The 20,743-nt window shown below is 43.2% G+C and overlaps 2 protein-coding genes across 6 annotated transcripts in view; one reads left to right on the forward strand and one right to left on the reverse strand.

Moving 5' to 3' along the window:
* RPN2 (ribophorin II) overlaps positions 1-19,843 on the reverse strand; it is a 61,020-nt gene extending 41,177 nt beyond the window's left edge. For both annotated transcript variants that reach the window (XM_047852646.1, XM_047852645.1), the window contains exons 1-4: positions 19,712-19,843; positions 15,170-15,363; positions 3,461-3,556; positions 2,736-2,911 (exon numbers count right to left, since the gene is read on the reverse strand). In XM_047852646.1, coding sequence (XP_047708602.1) covers positions 2,736-2,911; positions 3,461-3,556; positions 15,170-15,363; positions 19,712-19,724 — 479 coding nt within the window. In that variant the 5' untranslated portion in view covers positions 19,725-19,843. The remainder of the gene's footprint in view (positions 1-2,735; positions 2,912-3,460; positions 3,557-15,169; positions 15,364-19,711) is intronic.
* Positions 19,535-20,743, forward strand: part of MROH8 (maestro heat like repeat family member 8) — a 59,247-nt gene continuing 58,038 nt past the window's right edge. For all 4 annotated transcript variants that reach the window (XR_007150887.1, XR_007150888.1, XR_007150889.1 and 1 more), the window contains exon 1: positions 19,535-19,858. Coding sequence is in view for 1 of the 4 variants with exons in the window: in XM_047852643.1 (XP_047708599.1) it covers positions 19,572-19,858 (287 nt within the window). In the remaining 3 variants the exon portion in view is untranslated. The remainder of the gene's footprint in view (positions 19,859-20,743) is intronic.

A 20,743-nucleotide genomic window follows, 5' to 3' on the forward strand; every position in this document is an offset into this window, starting at 1 on the left:
TTGAAGCTCCTGGTGTTGGTCACAAAGATACTAAGTAGTCTGGATTTGAACATAGTTCTCCCCGATCCCAAGCATGTGCTCTTTCTACCTGCACACTTTCTACAAGAAAACAGAAACATGTTATATAAGGCACCCTGCCAGTTTGATCTTCACAATAACCCTATGAGACAGATACCACTCTCTCCATTTTACATATGAAAACACTGAGGTTTAAGGGGGTTGAAGCTCCTGGTGTTGGTCACAAAGATACTAAGAGTCTGGATTTGAACATAGTTCTCCCCGATCCCAAGCATGTGCTCTTTCTACCTGCACACTTTCTACAAGAAAACAGAAACATCAAAGTACAGTTTCAGCCTTTATAAACTCTTTGTTGGGCACCTCCCATGCACCATGCTGTGTGCACACCACAAATAAAGCAGCTTACAATCTAAAAGAGAAAGAACTACAGTAAACCAAGGAAGTAACCAGCTTCCTAAGAAAGAGACTAAGAAGGAAATGCTCTAGAGAAGGAGCTTTTGGTGCAAGCCCGCTAAGAACTGGGCACTGCAAGAGCTCCTTCACATGCATTATCTCATTTAATCCTGACATTTATTCTATGATGTAAGCATTATTGGGCTCATTTTATAGATGCGGCTCAGGGAAGTTAGTAACTAACCCAAAGTCGGAGCAAGAAAGGAACAGAGCTGGTGTTCAAAGTATAACCATATAACCAAGTATAACTGACTCCAAAATAGATGTACTTTCTTTGTATTTTTTCCTGTTCTGGGATTTTGAGGAGGGAAACTTTCTTTTTTGCTTGGAGGGAAAAGGAAAGTTTTGCTGTAGAAGATGGCATCAGACTGAGGCACTGATGACAGGGATATCTGGACATGATACTATGGATCTCACTGGGGATCCCTGGGGATTTCTCCCAAGGGATTATGAGAGGAGATCAAAATAATGTGACCTGAAAGCAAAGGACTGCAGGGCCAAGCACTGGACAAAGTGTGTACAAGACGTCAGCCCTGGGAAAAGTAGCCCCAAAGTCACTGATTACTTACTGACCGTGTGCAAATGAACAGGGTGTGAGTGAGAGAGAATGTCAACTGACTGTGAGCCCTGCCCTTAACAAAATTTCAAGTTTAAAAACATTTTGATCTTACCCCTTCCCCACAAAAACAAACAAACAAACAAAAAACCCAAAAATCTGGGAAGCAACTGAACTATCTGCAATAGGGAACTGGTGTCACCAACATCTTGCTAAACAAATAACAAGAGGCCAGGTGCTCCCCCTCCTTTCAGGGGTTGCAACTGAATGGGGGACAAATACAAAACAAAAACTACATGTACTGTTATAAGTGGGGAATTTCAGTGTTAAAGAAAAAAACTACATATAGAATCACTTTTAACTTTAATAAATATCCTGGGCGCCCTGGTTTCGGTTCAGGTCATGATCTCATGGTTTCGTGTGTTCGAGCTCCACACAGGGCTCTGTGCTGACAGGGCAGAGCCTGCTCGGGATTCTCTCTCTCTCTCTCTCTCTCTCTCTCTCTCTCTCTCTCTCTCTTCCTCTCTCCCTCCCCCTCCCCCGCCCTTTCTCTGTTTCTCTCCTGCTCACCTTGTCTCTGTCTCTCTCAAAAATAAGTAAATAAACTTTAAAATGCATTTCCCTAATCAGGGCACCTAGGTGGCTCAGTCGGTTAAGCGTCCAACTTTGGCTCAGGTCATGATCTCACAGTTCATGAGTTCAAGTCCCGAGTCGGGCTCTATGCTGACAGCTCAAAGCCCGGAGCCAGCTTCGGATTCTGTGTCTCCCTCTCTCTCTGCCGTCCCTCCCTCGTTCGCACTCTGTCTCTCTCTCAAAAATAAACATGAAAAAAAATTTTTAAATGCATTTCACTAATGACAAAAAAAAAGTTTAGTAAACATCCTTAAGTCCGTTAAAACATTAAATTTATAATAAACAGGAAAGTTGCTCAGAGTTCCTTTCCTATAAGTGCTTCTCCTTCACCTAAGCTTTTGCAGAGTAGTAGAGTCTGATTCCTAGAATGCTCTCTCCTCCAAGCACACACTTGTCCCAGCAGATGTTGTCTGTCACAGCTTCAAGGGATCCTATAAGCCCTCCTCCAGTGCAGGGCCTCCACTGCCAACAGCTCACTGTGCCCCGGCCAAACCTCAACAAAGATGCACGTGGCTTGTTGGCTTCACTTTCCCTCGGTTATCTCCTCCCCTGCTTCAGCCTCTAACCTCAAAAGCAATTCTCTTTTTTTTTTAATTTTTTATTTAAAAAAATTTTTTTAATGTTTGTTTATTTATTTACTTTTGAGAGAGAGCGAGCACAAGTAGGGGAGGGACACAGAGAGAGAGGGAGACACAGAATCCGAAGCAGGCTCCAGGCTCCGAGCTGTCAGCACAGAGTCTGATGTGGGGCTTGAACTCACAAACTCGGATCATGACCTGAACTGAAGTCGGACGCTTAACCGACAGAGCCACCCAGGTGCCCCTGAAGCAATTCTGTCTTTATATGGCAGTGTGTTTATATTCTGACTCAGTATCTTGAGGAACACGGTGTCCAGATGAGTCCACCAAGACAGGGACTTCCCTGTCTTAATTTAATATCGTGTCTGCAGCGCCTGGCAGAGCACATGGCACATAGTAGGTGCCCAGAAAATATGTGCTGAAATCAGCGGACGAACCCTCTCAGGACAGTCTCTGACACAAACGAAGTCTGAAAAGTGCTCGACACGGTGACTTACGCTAACACAGTCTCTTCCTTGCTGAGGCGAGCGGTAAGGGCACCGAGTGCTTCTTGGGAAGCCAAGGGAAGGCCAAAGCCACTTAGGGCTGCCACTGCATGGTAGATCTGGGTAACAGATGAGTCTTCACTGACAGCTGCCAGAAGCAGATCTTTGGTCTCATTTGAAATAGAGATCTAAGAAAGGATTGGCAGACATAGAGTTTAGAACAGGTGCTGGTAGTTTGTGGCAAACAACACACAGAGAGACCGCCAAAGTCATACCACCCGGCTAGCACACGGTTGTCCCTCCTCAACTGCTGGGACACCAGAATTCAATGTCTGTAGGAACTCAGCATAACACTTGAAAAGATTCTGGCAAGTCACTTGTCTACTTGTACGGTTCTCCTATGTTCAATGAAACGGATTTCCAGAAATCTGGCATGGGGACATTCATCTTTTACTCTGAACATTTTTAAAAGTTAAAGGGAGTTGGAGAGAAAAATCTAGGCTTCCCAGAAGAGAGGCAACTATAGGAAAAATTATTGAAAAGCCACGAAAAGTGAAAACTCGGAGAAAGAAATAAACTCCATTTCCTTAAGAAAAATAAAATCACAAGAATGGAATTCCCACCCACACTTATGGATCCTTATCGTTAAAAAAAAAAAATTAATCTGACATGACCCTCCCCTTTTAAAAATACACATTACAGTGTAAAGCATATAGAAACGTAGAAGCTGGACTCACCTCACACCCTGAGAGGGCCTGGCTGGACTGGGCAGCATAGAAAAGGGAATCCACATTGCCTGGATCAAGGTTTGACTTAATGAAGGCGCATGCTTTCTAAACAGGAGGGAAAGTCAATGATAAGTGGCAATATACACAGTGACTGGGAAAGCATACATGTTTTGTGAGGACAAAATGCTAAGCAATCTGTGATGGCTAAAAGTATGAACTATACAAGATTTTGTGTTTTAAGCAGGTATTTTCCATAGAACACTGTATTACACAACACTGTAGACTTCATATCAAGAGCAACAAACCTAAAGTACTCTCGTCCTTCTGAAGCCTAAGAGAAAAGAATAAAGAAAAAAAAAACAACAACATTTTCACTGATCACCTGCTGTGGCCATAACCTGTGCTGGGTGTTTATGATGCTCTTCCTTTTAATGAACATAAGGACCCAATGGTAGAGATTACCATTCCCATTTGACAGGAAAAGAAACTAAGCTTAGAGTTGGTAAGTCACCTGATGAAGGTGACAAAGCCACAAAATGGCAACGTCTCCACCGATTCTAACTGTACTGGGGTCTCCACTTAGATGTCTCCAAAGTTAAGTCAGGTTCAACACATCTAAAATGAGCTTGAAACCTTCTATTTCTTCACCTGGACCTTCCAGCTCATGTACAGGCACCACCACATACCCTACTACCTGAAGCAGAAACCTAGGAATCATTCTCGACTTTTCCGTTACCCTACAAGCCTGGTGACCCTATCTCCTTTCATTTTTCCAACCCAATCCCCATCCTCTGGCTTCCCTCATTGCCTTATTTCAGGTACTTGCCATTTGTCACCTAGTCTGTTTTAATCATCTCCTAACTGGCCTCAAGCCATGCAGTTCATTCTGCATACTGACTGCTTCAAGGGTGGTCTTCACAAAATACAAATGTAACCATGTTATTCTGCTATCAAAACCCTCGGGTGGTTCCACATTATCCTCAGAAAAAGAGCCGAAGTTTCTGATACAGCATAAAATGCCCCCGTGACTGGCACTTTCAGTGCCAGCTTTACCACCACACCACCTCCGACTCCAAAGTCTTACCCTCCAGCGTGCTGCAGCTACCCAGAGACACTATGATCTCCCCTTGGCATGTATGTGACCCTGCTACTCCCCGGCTGGGAGCACCCTTCCCTTGTCCCTCCAGTCTGCCCAACCAGGTCTTATCTTCATCTCTGTTCAGATGTCACCTCTTCCAGAAAGCATTTACAGACATTCATCCCAGGTTAGGCCAGGGCCTTCCCTCCCAAATGCTTCCCCAAAGTGCTTATCACACTGTACTAACTACCTCCCCCAGTGACCAGTTACTGAAGAGCAAAAACTTGGATGAACCCCAATCATAGTGTCTGCCACAAAGTAGGCACATAATAAAACTCATGCTATTCTCACTGTATCAAACCACAAGGAATACTAATAGTTACATTGCTAAATATTTTGATGGAGGTAACATAAAATTCAGCTATTCAAAATTAAGTGGCAATAAAACCAGTTAAAAGTGGGTGCTTCTGAGGAGTAAGACAGGGTGTAGAACAAGGTGGGCCACGTAATGGGTTGATGCTTTTCACTAACAGTTGTGCTGTATTATCTGATTTTTTCCTGTGTGTGTGTGTGTGTGTGCTACTTTAACCAAAAATCTATTTTTAAATTTTATGAAAGAAGTTAAATAAGAGTCTCAAAACAAATGGGTTTCAACCAGAAGTTCGAGAAGAAAAAAAAACACACAAAGAAATACTTCACACTGCACAAATTAGGGATCTGAAAAAGAAAACAATCTACTCAAGGAATCCTTCAGGACAATGTGGGTAAACTTAAGACATGTACTTTATCGCCATCTGGTGCTTTAACAATAGAACAACAGCATCCAAGACCACCCCCCCCCCCCCCCAAGGATTATGGTCACTGCTACCACTTTTTGAGCACTTAAAATGTGTCAACATTGTTCTAAGCGTTTTATGTGCATTTCTCCTTAAGTATTAGGTCCTCCTCTTATCTTAAGTTTACAGACAAGAAACCTGAGTCATCAGAGAGGCAAAGTGACTTGTCCAAGGTCACTCAGCTCTTAATGGAGGAGCTGGAATTCAAACCCAGGCAGCCTGGCTCCATAGTTTGAGCTTCATACAACCTCTGTCTCTCAAGGTTTTTCATCTCTAGTGAAAAATTATTTGTCCTGTAGGAAAACCAGCATTGTGCCAATTCCCTAATTCTTTGAACAGGCAAATGAAGGTAAACAGTCCCAGCAGTCAGTGGCTTTTCAGCTCCCAATGTGTACTAGGTTTTAACAGCAGCAGCAGAAGTGCCAGAAGACCTCTGGAAACACACCCTGGACTCTTGGAAGACCACCCAATGCTGAGGCTTCAGCTGGCCACTTCCAAGGGTTTGTAACTCTGACTTGAGCTGTCCTCATCCTACATTCATTTTCCCAACTGAGGCCTGCAAATCGTCCCCTAAGTGTCCACTCCCTATCTGCTCCTCTCTAACCTTCTATGCCCTATATTAATACTCCCAATTATCTAAACATCCTCCTGAGCAAAGAACATCCGTGCTTTTCTCTACCCATTCTTCCCTACAACTCCCTGAACAGAATCAGGGGCCAAGAAAAGATAGCTAAATCTCTCTCATCTGCCCTTACCTCTCCCTTATTTTCACCATTAACATCTCCCAACTACTCTGAACTCCTCTCACACCACACTCTGTAATCTCGCCAGACTTCGTCACCGTGTTGTGATATAGAGGCATTCCAAGGCAAGAGTTCCCACACCAGGTCCTTTGTAACGGGGCCCACCTTTTCCTCTTAAAAAAAAAAAATTATATGTATATATATATGTATATATACAATATATATTACATATATATATGTATTATATACATATATACTGGACATATATATACATATATGTATATAATACATACATATACACACATATATATGTATGTGTGTATGTACATATATATTATTTATTTTGAGAGAGAGAGGGAGTGAGCATGAGCAGGGGAGGGAGAGAGAGAGGGAATGAGAGAACCTCAAGCAGGCTCCACACTGTCGGCACTGTCAACATGGAGCCCGCTGTGGAACTCGAACTCATGAACCATGAGATTATGACCTGGGCTGAAATCAAGAGTTGGACACTTAACTGACTGAGTCACTGAGGCGCCCCTTGGGCTCACCTTTTTCATACATACTTCTTACCACACTTCCCCCCGCACCTCTGTTCTGGCTGTCCCGGACAACCGACTCACTGCTCCCAAAACACAAGCACTTTTAAGCCTCCAGATTAGTGTGAGCAGTTCTCTCCATCTGGAAGCCCATTCATCTCATTCAACTTGTCAGCTAAACTTCTCCCTCTCAATTGGTAACTCCTGACATATTAACAAAATTCAAGACTTCTTTTACTTTATTTTATTTTTTAAAGTTTATTTATTTACTTTGAGAGAGAGCAAATGGGGCAGGGGGAGAGAGAGACAGAGACCCAAGCAGGCTCAGTACCGCCAGTGCAGAGCCCGATGCAGGGCTCAAACCCACAAACTGAGAGATCATGACCTGAGCCAAAGTCGGATGCTCAACGGACTGAGTCACCCAGAAGTCACCAAGACTTCTTTTAAAATAAACTTTCCTTGGGGCACCTGGGTGGCTCAGTCGGTTAAGCGTCCAACTTCGACTCAGATCACGATCTTGCGGTCCGTGAGTTTGAGCCCTGTGTTGGGCTCTGGGCTGATGGCTCAGAGCCTGGAGCCTGCTTCTGATTCTGTGTCTCCCTCTCTCTCTGCCCCTCCCCCGTTCATGCTCTGTCTCTGTCTCAAAAATAAAAAATTAAAAAAAAAAAACAACTTTCCTTGGGGGCGCCTGGGTGGCTCAGTCGGTTAAGTGCCCAACTCTTGATTCTGGCTCAGGTCACAATTTCACAGTTTGATTTCACAGTTCATGGGGACTGAGCCCCTCCTTGGGCTCCACGCTGTTAGCGCAGAGCCTGCTTGGGATTCTCTCTCTGCCCCTCCCCAGCTCAGGCTCTCTCTCTCTCTCTCTCTCTCTCTCTCTCTCTCTCTCTCTCAAAATAAATAAATAAACATTTTTTTTTTAATATTTATTTATTTTTGAGGCAGAGAGAGACAGAGCATGAACGGGGGAGGGGCAGAGAGAGAGGGAGACACAGAATCGGAAGCAGGCTCCAGGCTCTGAGCCATCAGACCAGAGCCTGACGTGGGGCTCGAACTCACGGACCGCGAGATCGTGACCTGAGCTGAAGTCGGACGCTTAACCAACTGAGCCACCCAGGTGCCCCATTAAACGTTTTTTTTAAATAAACTTTTCTTGATCCTTCTCTCCCCCCAGCTGCTACCTTCTCTCCGCTACCAGTGAGTTTCCAAGTCGGAAAAGCCAAAAGAGACTTTCCAGTGCTCACTCCCTCAGCACTGGACAGAACTGATCACTTTCTCATTCTGAAACATTTGCCTCCCTTCGCTTCCAGGATTCTCCAGCACTCTCCTGGCTCTTGTCCGACTTCTCACAGGGGCTCCTTACTTTCATCCTCTTCTACCTGACCTTTCAACGCTGGAGTTTTTCAACTCCTAGGCCCACTTCTCATCCATCCTCTCTCTCCCAAGGCAATCTCACTCATGCCCACGGCTTCATCCAGAACTTTTATGCAGATATTCTCAAGATTTTTACCCCCAACCCAGACTTCTCTCAATGGCCATTTACATGACTCAAAGCCATTTCAAACTCAACAGGTTTAAGACCAAATTCATGAACTTGCCTGCACAAACCTATGTTCCTGTCTTACAGAATAGCTCAACCATCTACCTGTGCAGCAAACGCTGGAAGTCCAGGTGTTAACTTTTTTTTTTAAGTGTATTTATTTTGAGAGAAAGAGCACACATGCATGCAGAGGAGGGACAGAGACAGAGAGAGGAAGAGAGGAAATCCCAAGCAGTCTCCATGCTGGCAGCACAGAGCCCATTGCAGGGCTCAATCCCACGAACCATGAGATCATGACCTGAGCTGAAATCAAGAGTCAGATGCCCAAATGACTAAGCCACCCAGGCGTCCCCGGGTATTATCTTTTGCACCCCTTCTGCATTCAGTGTTGCCCCATATTCCCCTGCCAAAGTCTGTCTTCTATAGAACAGGAAAGAAACCTTTCCAAAATGAAAATGGATCGTGATACTTGCTGCTTAAAATCAACTGCTCTTTAGAGAAAAAGCAAAAATTTTCCTGTGGCTGCCAAGGCACTTAGACTTAGCTCCAGCCTTTCTCTCTGGCTGCACGCCTCTCTCTCCCACTGTCTGCTTAACATGCGGCCTCCAGTCAGTCTCTCAAATGTAACCTGCTCCCTGCCTGCACAGGTCCCTTGCACATGCCATTCCTTCTGCCTGAAGTTCCCTCCCCTGTCCCCGTTAACTCTTCTTCTCCCTTTAGACTTCAGATCAGTCATACCTTCCTTCATTTAATAAACAGTTACTGAGTGCCTACCACATGCCAGCTGCTATTCTAGGAACTGGAGATGTACAACAAATAAAATGGACAAGGTCCCTGCCCTCAAGGAGCTATAATTTAGAGGGATACAGAATGAGATTTAAGTTCAGAGATTTCCTTGGGAAAGCCTTCCCTGACCAGGTCAAAGTCCCCTATTTATAAATAGTATATATCTCTTGGGGCACCTGGGTGGCTCAGTCGGTTGAGCGTTCAACTTCGGCTCAGGTCATAATCTGACAGTTCGTGAGTTTGAGCCCTGCGTCAGGCTCTGTGCTAACAGCTCGGAGCCTGGAACCTGCTTTGGATTCCGTGTCTGCCTCTCTCTGCCCCTCCTCCACTCGCACGCTGTCTCTCTCTCTTGAAATAAATAGACGTTAAAAAAATTTTTTTTTAATAAAAAATAAAAATAAACACTATATACCTCACCTTCGTAAAACTTACCGTAGTTACAAACATTCATGTATACATTTGCTTATATGACTAATGTCTATCTCCACTATTAGAGTATACATTCCAAGAGGGCAGAAGCTTTCTTTCACTGTTCAACACTGAATCCCCAGTGCCAAGCACATGGCACGAATTCACTAAATATCTGTTAAATGACTAAATGAATCGTGCAGCAGCCAGTACAGATGGCAACCCCCCTGTACAAGGTTAGGGCTTATGGCGAGCTTTCTCAGCAGACAGTGTGAGTGAGCTTCTCCCTCTGCTGAACTCCACACACCACGTGGGCCCGGGACTTTCTACATGCTATGCATCCTTTTGTACTCAGCACCTGATCTCACTATCGTGGTACCTGTCCTTCACTAGGTAATGAGCTGTTATCTTTTCTGCACTTAGTATAATGCCTGGCACATAGCAAATGCTCCACAAATAATTACTGCCTGAAGGAATGTCTGGCTGACTGCTATCCCTAGCAACCAGCTGAGTACCTGGCCCTCAACAAGCACTCAGTACTCAGTGAATGGTACAAACATCCTGTCCTTCATATGTACTCGCCACGTACCAGACACTGAGCTAAGCACTTTATTCTTTTTTTTTTTTTTTTTTTAATGTTTATTTTTGAGAGAGAGAGAGAGAGAGAGAGGAAGGGGCAGAGACAGTGAGACAGAGGATCCCAAGCAGAGAACCTGATGCGGGCTCAAACTCACGAACCAAGAAATCATGATGTGAGCTGAAGTCAGAACTCAACCAACTGAACTACTCAGGCGCCCCAAGCTAAGTGCTTTATACAAATCATCTCATTTAATCCCCATAACAACCCTATAAGATAGGTACCATTTTCGCCTTTTTACAGACAGGGAAAGTGTGTGATTGTCTGACAACCTGTAAACACTGCCTAATGTTTCCTGATTTTAGTCATTCAAACACTACATCGCAAGTTTTGCCATAATATATAACCTATTTACTTCATGTTTTCATTATAGTGAATACAAAACAACTTTCATTATTCTTAAATCTTAAAGAAGGCTAAGCAGTAACATCTATAAAACCACCATTCTCATGTGCTTATTATTTTTATTTAAGTTTATTTATTTATTTTGAGGGAGAGAGAACGAGCAGGGGAAGGGCAGAGAGGGGGAAACACAGGATCTGAAGTAGGCTCTGTGCACATAGCAGAGAGCCCGATGCAGGGCTTGAACTCACGAACCATGAGATCATGACCTGAGCCAAAGTCAGACACTCAACGAATTGAGCCTCCCAGGTGACCCTCATGTGTGTATGGCTTTTAATTATACATATATAGAACCTGATTATTAAAATGAAATTGTTCACTCTTCCTAACACCTAAAACTAACTCTCATTCCACATTCTGTTGTTCCTACAACTGCCTTCTACTCATATTCTTATTAAACCCCATCCCTCTCAGTTTTGCTAGGAAAATCTCTTATGACAAAATAAGCAAAATCTCCCCTAAGGATCTACCTGTGAGAGCAGCCAGTTCGGTGCATCTAGCAGGGCTGAGGGCATTCTCTCTGCTCAGCTGAAAGCAACAACAATGGAGCAGGATGCACATCACCACATGGAAGTGGCAGTAAGGGAGACTGTCCTCAGTGGATTTATTTAGTGTGCATATCTAATAAGGCAATTTGCTAGCTTGAACCTTCCATACAACTCCCTTCCATTGTTTACGATGTGCACATCACACAATCACCGCAGCACATTCCACAAGCGACTTGAAGAACAAAGTGTGATTAACCCATTTATTTTCTGGTTAACAGGCACATTTGAGAGCTTCCATTTCTAATAAGCTAACGTTTACAATTCATTCAACAACCATGTGTCGAACACCCTCTGTTTATTAGCCATCAAGCAATGGGGATGACAGTCGAGAAAAATGTCAATCGATGTCCATCACCCACTACTACTACATAATAGAGCTGAGAGCTAATACTTAGTACATACTCCATGCCATCACCATGTTAACTACGCTAACAGACTATGAGTGGTGAGTGGACTGTTATTATCTCCATCTTACAGATGAGAAAACAGATTCTGAAAGGTTCGGTAAGCTGCACAGTTAACTCAGCTATGTAGTTCTGAAGTCAAGAACTTGAAGCCAAGCAGTCTGACTTTAGAGTCTGTGTTATAAACACAAAGCCATAGCTGGCCCAATTATGCAATTACCCCATATCACACTGCACTGCAGCCATCCAGATGGCTTCAGTCTGCATCTTCAGCCCTGACCAACGTCCCCTCAAACTCTGGACATCACCAGAGAACACCCTTAGGAGTATGTGTTCAACCTAAATCCATGTGGAACCCCGAATCATGAGACAGATAAAAAGGCACTGCTCTAGCTAACGTGGAAGTGGCTCATTCTTCCATGATCTCCCTGGACTGAATCCTACAGTTCCATACAAGCTTGAAAATGACCAGTAGAAACTGCTCTTCCTGCATTCAAATCCACCAAAATTTAATATTAACCTAATATTCCAATTTTGTCTCCTATATCTCACAATATAAAACCTCTATAGGGCAAGACTGTTTCACTCTGTGTCTCCCAATCTGCTCTGTCTCGTCCCCAGGCCCTCTACAGACTGCAGCCCTCTGTACATTGCAGTATCTGTGCCAGGCATTGTCTGAACTCCCCTGAACAAATTATAAATAGAAGCAAAACTTTTAAAATATTGACGATGATGATAATAATAATAACAATAACTACCACCTGAAGGGCCTTTTGTAGGCCGAACACTTACTAGGCTTAATAGGATTTCACTTTATCTTTATAATGATCCAGTGAGGAAGGGATCATAACTCCCACTTTACAGAGAGGTGGAGCCAGAATCAAAAACTTGGGCTAACTAGCACCGATGCCTGCACTCGTTCTTTTGAGCAAAACTAATTTTACTAGGAAGTACATTCACCTTGAGGGTTTATAACAGTATGATCACAAGGAAAAATTGTCTCCTTAATACAGTCATATGTTAAGGAAGGAAATACTGGGCAGGAAACAAGAGCTAGCTGTCAGGAAGAAACCTGAATGAGTGTGGACCTCATACAGCAGGATTAACAAACTTTCTGTTTGTAAAGGACCAGAGAGTAAATATTTTAGGCTTTTCAGGCCAGACGGTCTCTTCAGTAACTACTCAACTCTACTGCTAAAGTGCAAAAGCCGCTACAAGAGTGGGCATGGCTGTGTTTCAATAAAGCTTTATTTACAAAAGCAGGATTTGACTCTGGGGGCCATAGTCTGTCAACACTTCTGCCATACAGTATTCAGATGATGGCTGGCAGACATCAGGCAAATTACCTAACCTTTCTGAGCTTCCATTTCCTCCTCTATTACAGGATACTATTTTTGGCCACGTAGAATTAAGACAATTAACTCAAGCTAATATATCCAATGTACCCAGCACACAGGAGGCACTCAATAAATCAATAGCAGTTACTGATTTTAGTGTGGGGCAGGAAATGTAAAAGTAAGCCTAAGACATCACAAACTCTCCTACTAGATCACATAAAAACAAGCAAAAAATGCACATAGAACGGCATTTTGGCCTACTGGCTAAAAGGCGACATTTTGAGCATCAAAAAGCATAACAACTGTTATTGTAGGTCAACTATACTTCAAAAAAGAAAAAAGAAAAAAAAGAATAACAACTGCCATGGATTGCAAAACATTAACCGGGACCACCAGTTCTGGCCGTGGCAGAATTAAAGGCACTGAAGTTACCTCCTGCCGTCAATAACGACAAAACTAAAAAAATATACGAAGTTGAGACACTGGACAACAGACAGTACAAGGTTGTCATGCTTAAAAGAAAGTAAATAGTATGAAAATGATAGCACAAATGACAGGATTTTAAATAGAAATATCTCGTTATATGGTCCTTTTGTTATTCGTGACATAGCAAAATAGTAATTCAAAGTATATTGATGAAGTTCAAAAGCACATTACAATCTCTAGAGCAAATACTAAAATAATAAGTAGAGCTAAAAAGCCAACAGAAGAGATAAAATGGAATAATCAAAAATTAATTCAATCCAGGGTACCTGGGTGGCTCAGTCGGTTAAGCATCCAACTCTTAGTTTTGGCTCAGGTCATGATTTTACGGTTCGTGCATTCGAGCCCTGCATCGGACTCCATGTTGACGGTGCAGAGACTGCTTAGGATTCTCTTTCTCTCCCTCTCTCTGCCCCTCCCATGCTCTCTCTCTTTCAAAATAAATAAATAAACCTAAATTATAAAAAATTATTCAATCTAAGACAGGAAGGAAGGAGGAAAAAAACAGCTAATCAAAAAACAAGAGGGTAGACTTAAACTAAACAATATAGTTACATTACATATAAATAGACTAAACTCCCAATTAAAAGATATTGTCAGATGAGATTTTACAAAAACAAGTCCCTACTAGATACTGTTTACAGAGAGAGGGTAATCTGACAACACCTGAATCCACTGATCCAACTTTATCATAACTAAAACAACCAGATATTACACACCCATTGATAGGAAGTACACATAGGAAGTACCTATGAAATGTTTTTGCCAAGAAAATTGACCTGAATACAAGTAAGCCTCAAGAGCTAACCATCAGTTTACAGGAATACAAGAGATAAGGAGGTGTGTTCAAAAACAGTATGAAGATGCTATCAACCAAAGGCAGAATGTGGAAACTTCTCCAGGATGAGTTGATCTGGCTTGTTCTACAAGTAAAAGGTACTGGGGGAGGGGAAGATGGAAACGGTTATTAGACGAAAAAGGTCTTCAAAGCAAAGTTTTCTCCAACTGGTAGCAGAAGAGGCCAGAGAGATTTGAAGAGTAAGAACTCAACATGACATTACTGACTTAAATGGGGAGGGGACAACATGAGAAGTAATGTGGGTCGCCTTGAGGAACAGAGAGCAGCCCTTGGCTGACAGCCCACAAGAAAATGGGGATCTTAGACTTAAGACTGCACAGAATTGCATGCATTCCGTCAATCACCTGAAGAAAACTGAAGCACATTCTTCCCCAGAGCCTCCAGATAAGAGCCCAGCCTTGGCCAACACCTTTACTTGGACCTTCTGTGACACTAAGTAGAGAGCACATACAAACCTGCCTGGACTTCTCACTACAGAATTATCAGCTAATAGATGAATACTGTTTTAAATGCTAAATTTATAGTCATTTGTTATGCAGCCACAGAAAACTAATAACCCAAGGCTTATATGAGAAACCTGGCCTTAACCCCTTTACCCTAGCTATCCATGCTACTATAATAAATAAAATGTAAATTCACTTAAGACTGTTCCTAAAACCAGGTAAAGTTTTAGTCATGATGCATGTTCCTCATCAAAGGTCCAAAAAAACAAAAACTCAAAACTGCCTGATACAGTGTCAGTGTTTAATAAATATGAATGCTCTCATCTTGAATTCCTTTATTATTTATGAGTCACACGTACAGGGCACTTAAGAAGTCCATGTGGTATTATACAGTCTCACTCAGAACTATAGCAACAGTTTCTGGAGGTAAAATGTCAAGTTTAAAGTAAAATGTCAAGTTTCTAAGACTCACTCTTCTTTATATTCTACTATAACACCTGGCATGGTCCTAAACATACATTAGGCATTAAAGAAAAAAAAAAAAAACATCTGGCAGATGGAAATAAGTATTTTTTACATTGGATTTGCCTTGGTCTTCCCCAAATGAGCAAGAGTTAGTTCTGAAGTACACAAAAGGAACACAGTCAAGGGATGAGGCCAAGACAAAAGTAGCCTTACCTTTACATCTGGCACCTGGGCACCAAGGCTGCTGAGTCCCACGATGGAGTAGAAAGCAGTTTCCAAACTTGTGAAGGGGCGGTCCAGTGAGGCTTTCAGTCTCTCCACATCTGGCTTGGTGAGGTAGTGAGTGGGCGTCAGAGCCTGGGTGCTGGCTATGATTGTCAGAGCCAACAGGAAGACAGTGCTTGAACCTTGGGGGGAAATGACTATTAAATACACTCCACAAACGATTCCAAAGTTCTACGTACAGTTCCAATGATGGCGTACACCAAGGTCTGGGAACCAAATCATAAGAGGAAGTGGGAGGCGACTGGGAGGTTTAAACTGGAAAGAAGTCCTAGGGAAGTGGTGGGTACTGTCTCCTTCATCCATCTGAAGGGCAGTCCTCCTGGCAGCCTCTGTGAGCTGAAGCACAGAACCCATCATGCCACTCCATTTCAAGCACGTTTGTAACTCCTATGCCGCTAGGACAGGCCCAATCCTGACCCCTCACCACGGCCTTGCCTGCCTCTCACAGGATCTCTTCCCTCACTCTTCCCTCCTTCTGTGGCTCTCTGGCTCCCTCTGTTCCTCTAATGAGTCATGTTCTTCCCTACCCAGCACTTTTTCATGCTTTCCCTTACTTCAACTTTGCTTAAGTTTTACTCAGATTTCAGTTCAAGTATCTCTTCCTTAAAAAGCCTCCCAACAGCCCTCAGTACTTGGGTTAGGTCCCCAGTACTATAGTGACTTCTACAGCCACACTATAAAGTACTATAAAGAATGTGACCTCTGAGGCCAGGTTTAAATTCTAGCTCTGCCACTTATTATAGCAGTGTGGCTGTAGCAGTTACAATGTGGCCAACCCATGCCTTAGTTTCCTCAAGTGTAAAGTGGGGAGTAACAGTACCTACCTTAGGGGTGTAATGAGGATTACATGAGTTAACATAGAAAGATCTTAGAATAGTGACTCTTACAGCAAGAACTACATAAATGTTAGCTGCCTCTATTAGCACTGCTATTGTTGCCAGATCAATGCACAGCAACCGGTACTTCTTGCATGTAGTCTTTTTCACAACCATAAGTAATAGTGTAATGTCTGATTCCTCTGCTAAACTGTAAGCTCCAGGATAGTTTCTCCGATACATCCCCGTATTTCCAAGTATTACACATCACTCCGCATAGTACTAAATTAATATCTGCTAAATACATGGAAAGAAAAGTTAATCCTTGTCTATTATGCTCCAGGAGACAGGAAGCAGTTAGGAATGGTACATTCTATGGACTGTTTCCTGAATTGCCCGCCACCCGTTTGTACAATATCCATCCTTCACCACCACCACCTTATCCATACTTTTCATGGTTTCAGTTACCCATGTTCAAACACGGTCCAGGACTGTCAGGTCAACAGTAGCCTAACGTTACATCACAATGCCTGTGTCATTCACCTCACTTCATCTCATCACGCAGGCATTTTATCATGTGGTTATCTCTATATCAAGAAGGGTGAGTACAGGACAAGATATTTTGAAAGAGAGGGAAGACCACATTCACATAGCCTTTAGCACAATGTATTGTTGTAACTGTTCTTTTACTATTAGTTATTGTTGTTAATCTCTCACTGTGCCTGATCTATAAATTAAACTTTATCATAGGTATGCATGTATAGAAAAAAACACATATGTATAGGGTTCAGTTTTAGGCATCCACCGGGGTTCTTGGAAAGTATGCCCTGCAGATACAGGAGCACTACTATAATCATGAGGCCAATAGAAATGGTCCTAAACCTCTGCCTATAGTGTCAAATTTACTTTGAACTATAATCCCTTAAGAAAGGCATTATTAGGGAGAGCCTGGCTGGCTCAACTGGTAGGGCATGTGACACTTGATCTCGAGGTTGCTGAGTTCAATGCCCACATTGGGCATAATTACTTTTTTTAAAAAGCATGATTGTATCTATTTTACAAATAAGAAAATTCAGAGTGAGAGTAGCCTGCAGCCAATCTTGGACTCAAACTCAAATCTAACTAAAGAGGTTAGATAATTATTTTTTGGAGTATATTATAGAAATGATGCCTACATTAGTGCTACTCAGAATCGTTCTTCTATGAATGCTAGTCTATTTAAATCCTTGTGTATGTGTTAAATAATCTAAAAAATGTGAAAGTTCTTTTTAAAGCACTAGAAAGAGAGGTGCCTGGGAGACTTAGTCATATGAGCATCCGACTCAATGTTGGCTGAGGTCATGACCTCATGTTTTGTGAGATCAAGCCCCACATGGAGCCCTACATTTTGGGATTCTTTCCCTCTCTCTCTACCCCTCCCCTGCTCACGTTTCCTCTTTCTCCCTCTCAAAATAAAAAAAATAGACATTTTAAGAAAACACTAGAAGGGGTGCCTGGCTGGCTCAGTCAGTTAAGCGTCCGACTTTGGATCAGATCATGATCTCGCCATTAGTGGCTTCGAGCCCCGTGTTGGGTTCTGTGCTGACAGCTCAGAGCCTGGAGCCTGCTTGGGATTGTGCCTCTCTCTGCCTTTCCCTGTTCACTCTCTGTCTGTCTCTCTCTCAAAAATAAACATTAAAAAAATTGTTTTTAAAAACACTAGAAAGAAATCTATAATACATTCATTAATAAAATATTTATTGGATGCCTACCAAGCACTATTTTTGGTATTAAAGCAGGAAACAGAAAAAACAAAACAAGACCTCACGGAGTCTACATTCTAGGGTGAAAAGAAAGATATCACACAACACAATTAAGAAACGTTACTTATCAGGTTAGGTGGCAATCATTATGGAGAATAAAAAAGCACAGAAGAGATTAACTGAGAAGAACTACAATTTTTAATATGAGAGTCTATGAAGGTCTAACTAAGAAATAAAACTACTGTGTATAGACCTGAAGGAAAAGAAGGAGCAAGTCACAAAGACATTTTTGGGGAAACTATCCCAAGAAGAAAAGCAAGTGCAAAGACCCTGAATCAGCAGTATATATGGTATTCTTGGATATTAGCAAAGAGGAAAGTATAGCTAGAGTAGCATAAGCAAAAGATGAAAAGTATGGAAGCGGTGATAAAGGCAGCAGAGGTTAAATCTGAAGGGCCTTTAACATCTTTGTAGGGCCTCTGGCTTTTAATGAGTGAGATGGGAGCCACTAGAAAGTTTTGAGGAGTGACTTGATTCACATTTTAACAGGATCAATGACACAATTGTCAGGATTTAATGGGATCTTGACACAACTGTCAAGAATAAACAAAACTGTGTTGAGACTATGCAGGAGAAAGGACCTAAAAAGGATCACCAGTTAGTAATAACCCAAGTAAAAAGATAATGGTGGTCACAGCCAGGGTGACAGTAGTAGAGGTGAGAAGCAGTCAGAGTCTGGCTAGAATTCAAGGTCAAAGCCAGAACTTTTAAAGGATAGAAAAATGCAAGAAAAATCTGAATCTCCAGTGCTTTGTATACATGCATGTACTCAATATATTAAGATCTAGTAAATGACTATGAAAACATGTGTGGGATATGCCCATACTATATGCTAAGTACTTGGCATGCACTGAGTCATTAAATCTTCACAACATGCAAATGAGTGTGGTTTACAGACCAAGAAATTGAGACTCAGGAGTTACCTGCCCTAAAAAACAAATGAGAATCAAACTGCAGGGATTTTGAATCCAAAGTTTGTTTTTAACCACTCTATCACCCTCAACTTTTCAAAAATTGGAACAATGACCCAGTATCTTAGTCACTGTTATCGTGGGCAAGTTACTTCTCTTCTTTGAAATTCTGCCTTCCTATCTGTCAAATGTAAATAATAGTACACATGCCCCACGCCGCCGCGGTGAGACTACATGAGGATTCCATTCTGCACAGTGCTCACTCAATAACTTAGCAATGCGGTTAACTTTATTGATGCTTGCTTAGTGCCATATACTATTTTAAACTACGCCAAGGGAATCAGCTTATTTTGATACAGCAATTTATGCAGCGGATAATGTGACTGATCTAGTTTACACATCAGAAACTGAGGTGCGGAGAGGTTAAGGAACTTGCGCTGGAACACAAAACGAACACTTGGCAGGCTACAAGCATGCACCAGGAGAATCTAACTTCGGAATTTATACCCTACGTTCTCAGGTGAGTGATTTCCTTCCTCCTTTTTACTAAAAAGGAAACCACGGTCCAAAGAAGAACGATTTGGCCGAAAGCTTCCACTCAGGCACCCCCCCGCCGGCCCGGGAACCGCCGCGAGTCAAATGAATGAGTGAAGCCAGACCTAGGGTTAACCGCGGCCCCCGGTTGGGCCTCGGGGGCACCCGTAGCTCCACGCCGCACTCACACCCACCCCACCTCCGCTTGCCTGCAGTCCCACCAGCTAGACAGCCCTCCATCACACGACCCCAAAAAGAGCCCAAGCACATGCCCTTTCCCCACAGGGGAAGAAGCTCCCGCCTGGCCGGCTCCCGAGGGGCGAGCACTAGCCTCCCGCGGGCTACGGCCCACTCGCCCAGGCGTGCCGGCCGCGGGGCCCCGTTGCCGAGCCATGCACAACGCCTCACCCGGCGACGCCATTTCTCCGAGCAGGTCCCACCAGGGCCCGAGCCGCAGGCTGACTTCCGCTCGGGAAAGTGGCGCCAAGAGCGCGCCGGAGGGGACGCCAGGGACTCGCGGCGGTCTGCGCGTGCTGGGATGGGATCTAGACACAGGTTAGTCCCTGCCGTCCCGCTGGGTCGGGCCAGTCCCAGCAGCTTGGGCCTGAATGCCAGTCCCCACGCGCAAAGGGCGCCGCGGTCCTTCTGTATAGGCCCGCCTCCCCCCCGCAACCTGGCCCATTTGGAACCGGCCGCCTCGCAATGGTCTTGATCCGGGCGCTACCGGTACGCGGTTGGATGAGGCTTTGGGGAGGGCCCGAAACGGGGCCGCCTCTGATTGGCCAATCGCGTTGATTGGCCGATCGCGCCGTCACTCAGTCTTCTCTCTGCAGCCCGGCCAATTTTAAAGGAATGGGTAGGGTCCCTTGAGGAGAGGCGGTTAATATTCGAGGGCTTAGGTTTTCTTTTTCTTTTCCTTTTAAGTTTTTTTTCCTTTAAGGAATTATGGCAGTTTCCTCCAAAGACTGTTTCGCTCGTTAGTAACTGACCTATAGGTGACGTTTAGTACCTCCCAAAATAACTCTGAGCCTATTAGCCCAATTTTACAGAAGTAACAGGGTCAAAAATAGAAGTGACTCCTGAGACAAAAGCAGCTTGTTTGTTTTAAGATAAGAAGAATCTCGTAATAATAATAAAAAAAAATGAAAGTGTCTTATCTAAGAACTCAATAATAACTAATTGTAATAATTGAGCGTTTACAGGATAGCCCGAGTGTAGTAAGCATTCTCCGTACTTTATTTACTCCTTATCACCATTCTGTGAGGTTTGTACTGTTATTCCCATTTTCTAGAGAAAGGAACTAAAGATTTGAATCCAGACATTCTGACTCAATAATCTGTGTTTTTAACTGTTAAGAACATCTAAAAGCATGCACAATATGGTAAATATTAGTGTCCCCAATGTCATTACCCCAAATAGGGAAGAGTGAGATCTTTCTGT

The sequence above is a fragment of the Prionailurus viverrinus genome, chromosome A3, assembly GCF_022837055.1.
Source record: "Prionailurus viverrinus isolate Anna chromosome A3, UM_Priviv_1.0, whole genome shotgun sequence".
In the NCBI taxonomy this organism is placed as follows: Eukaryota; Metazoa; Chordata; class Mammalia; order Carnivora; family Felidae; genus Prionailurus; species Prionailurus viverrinus.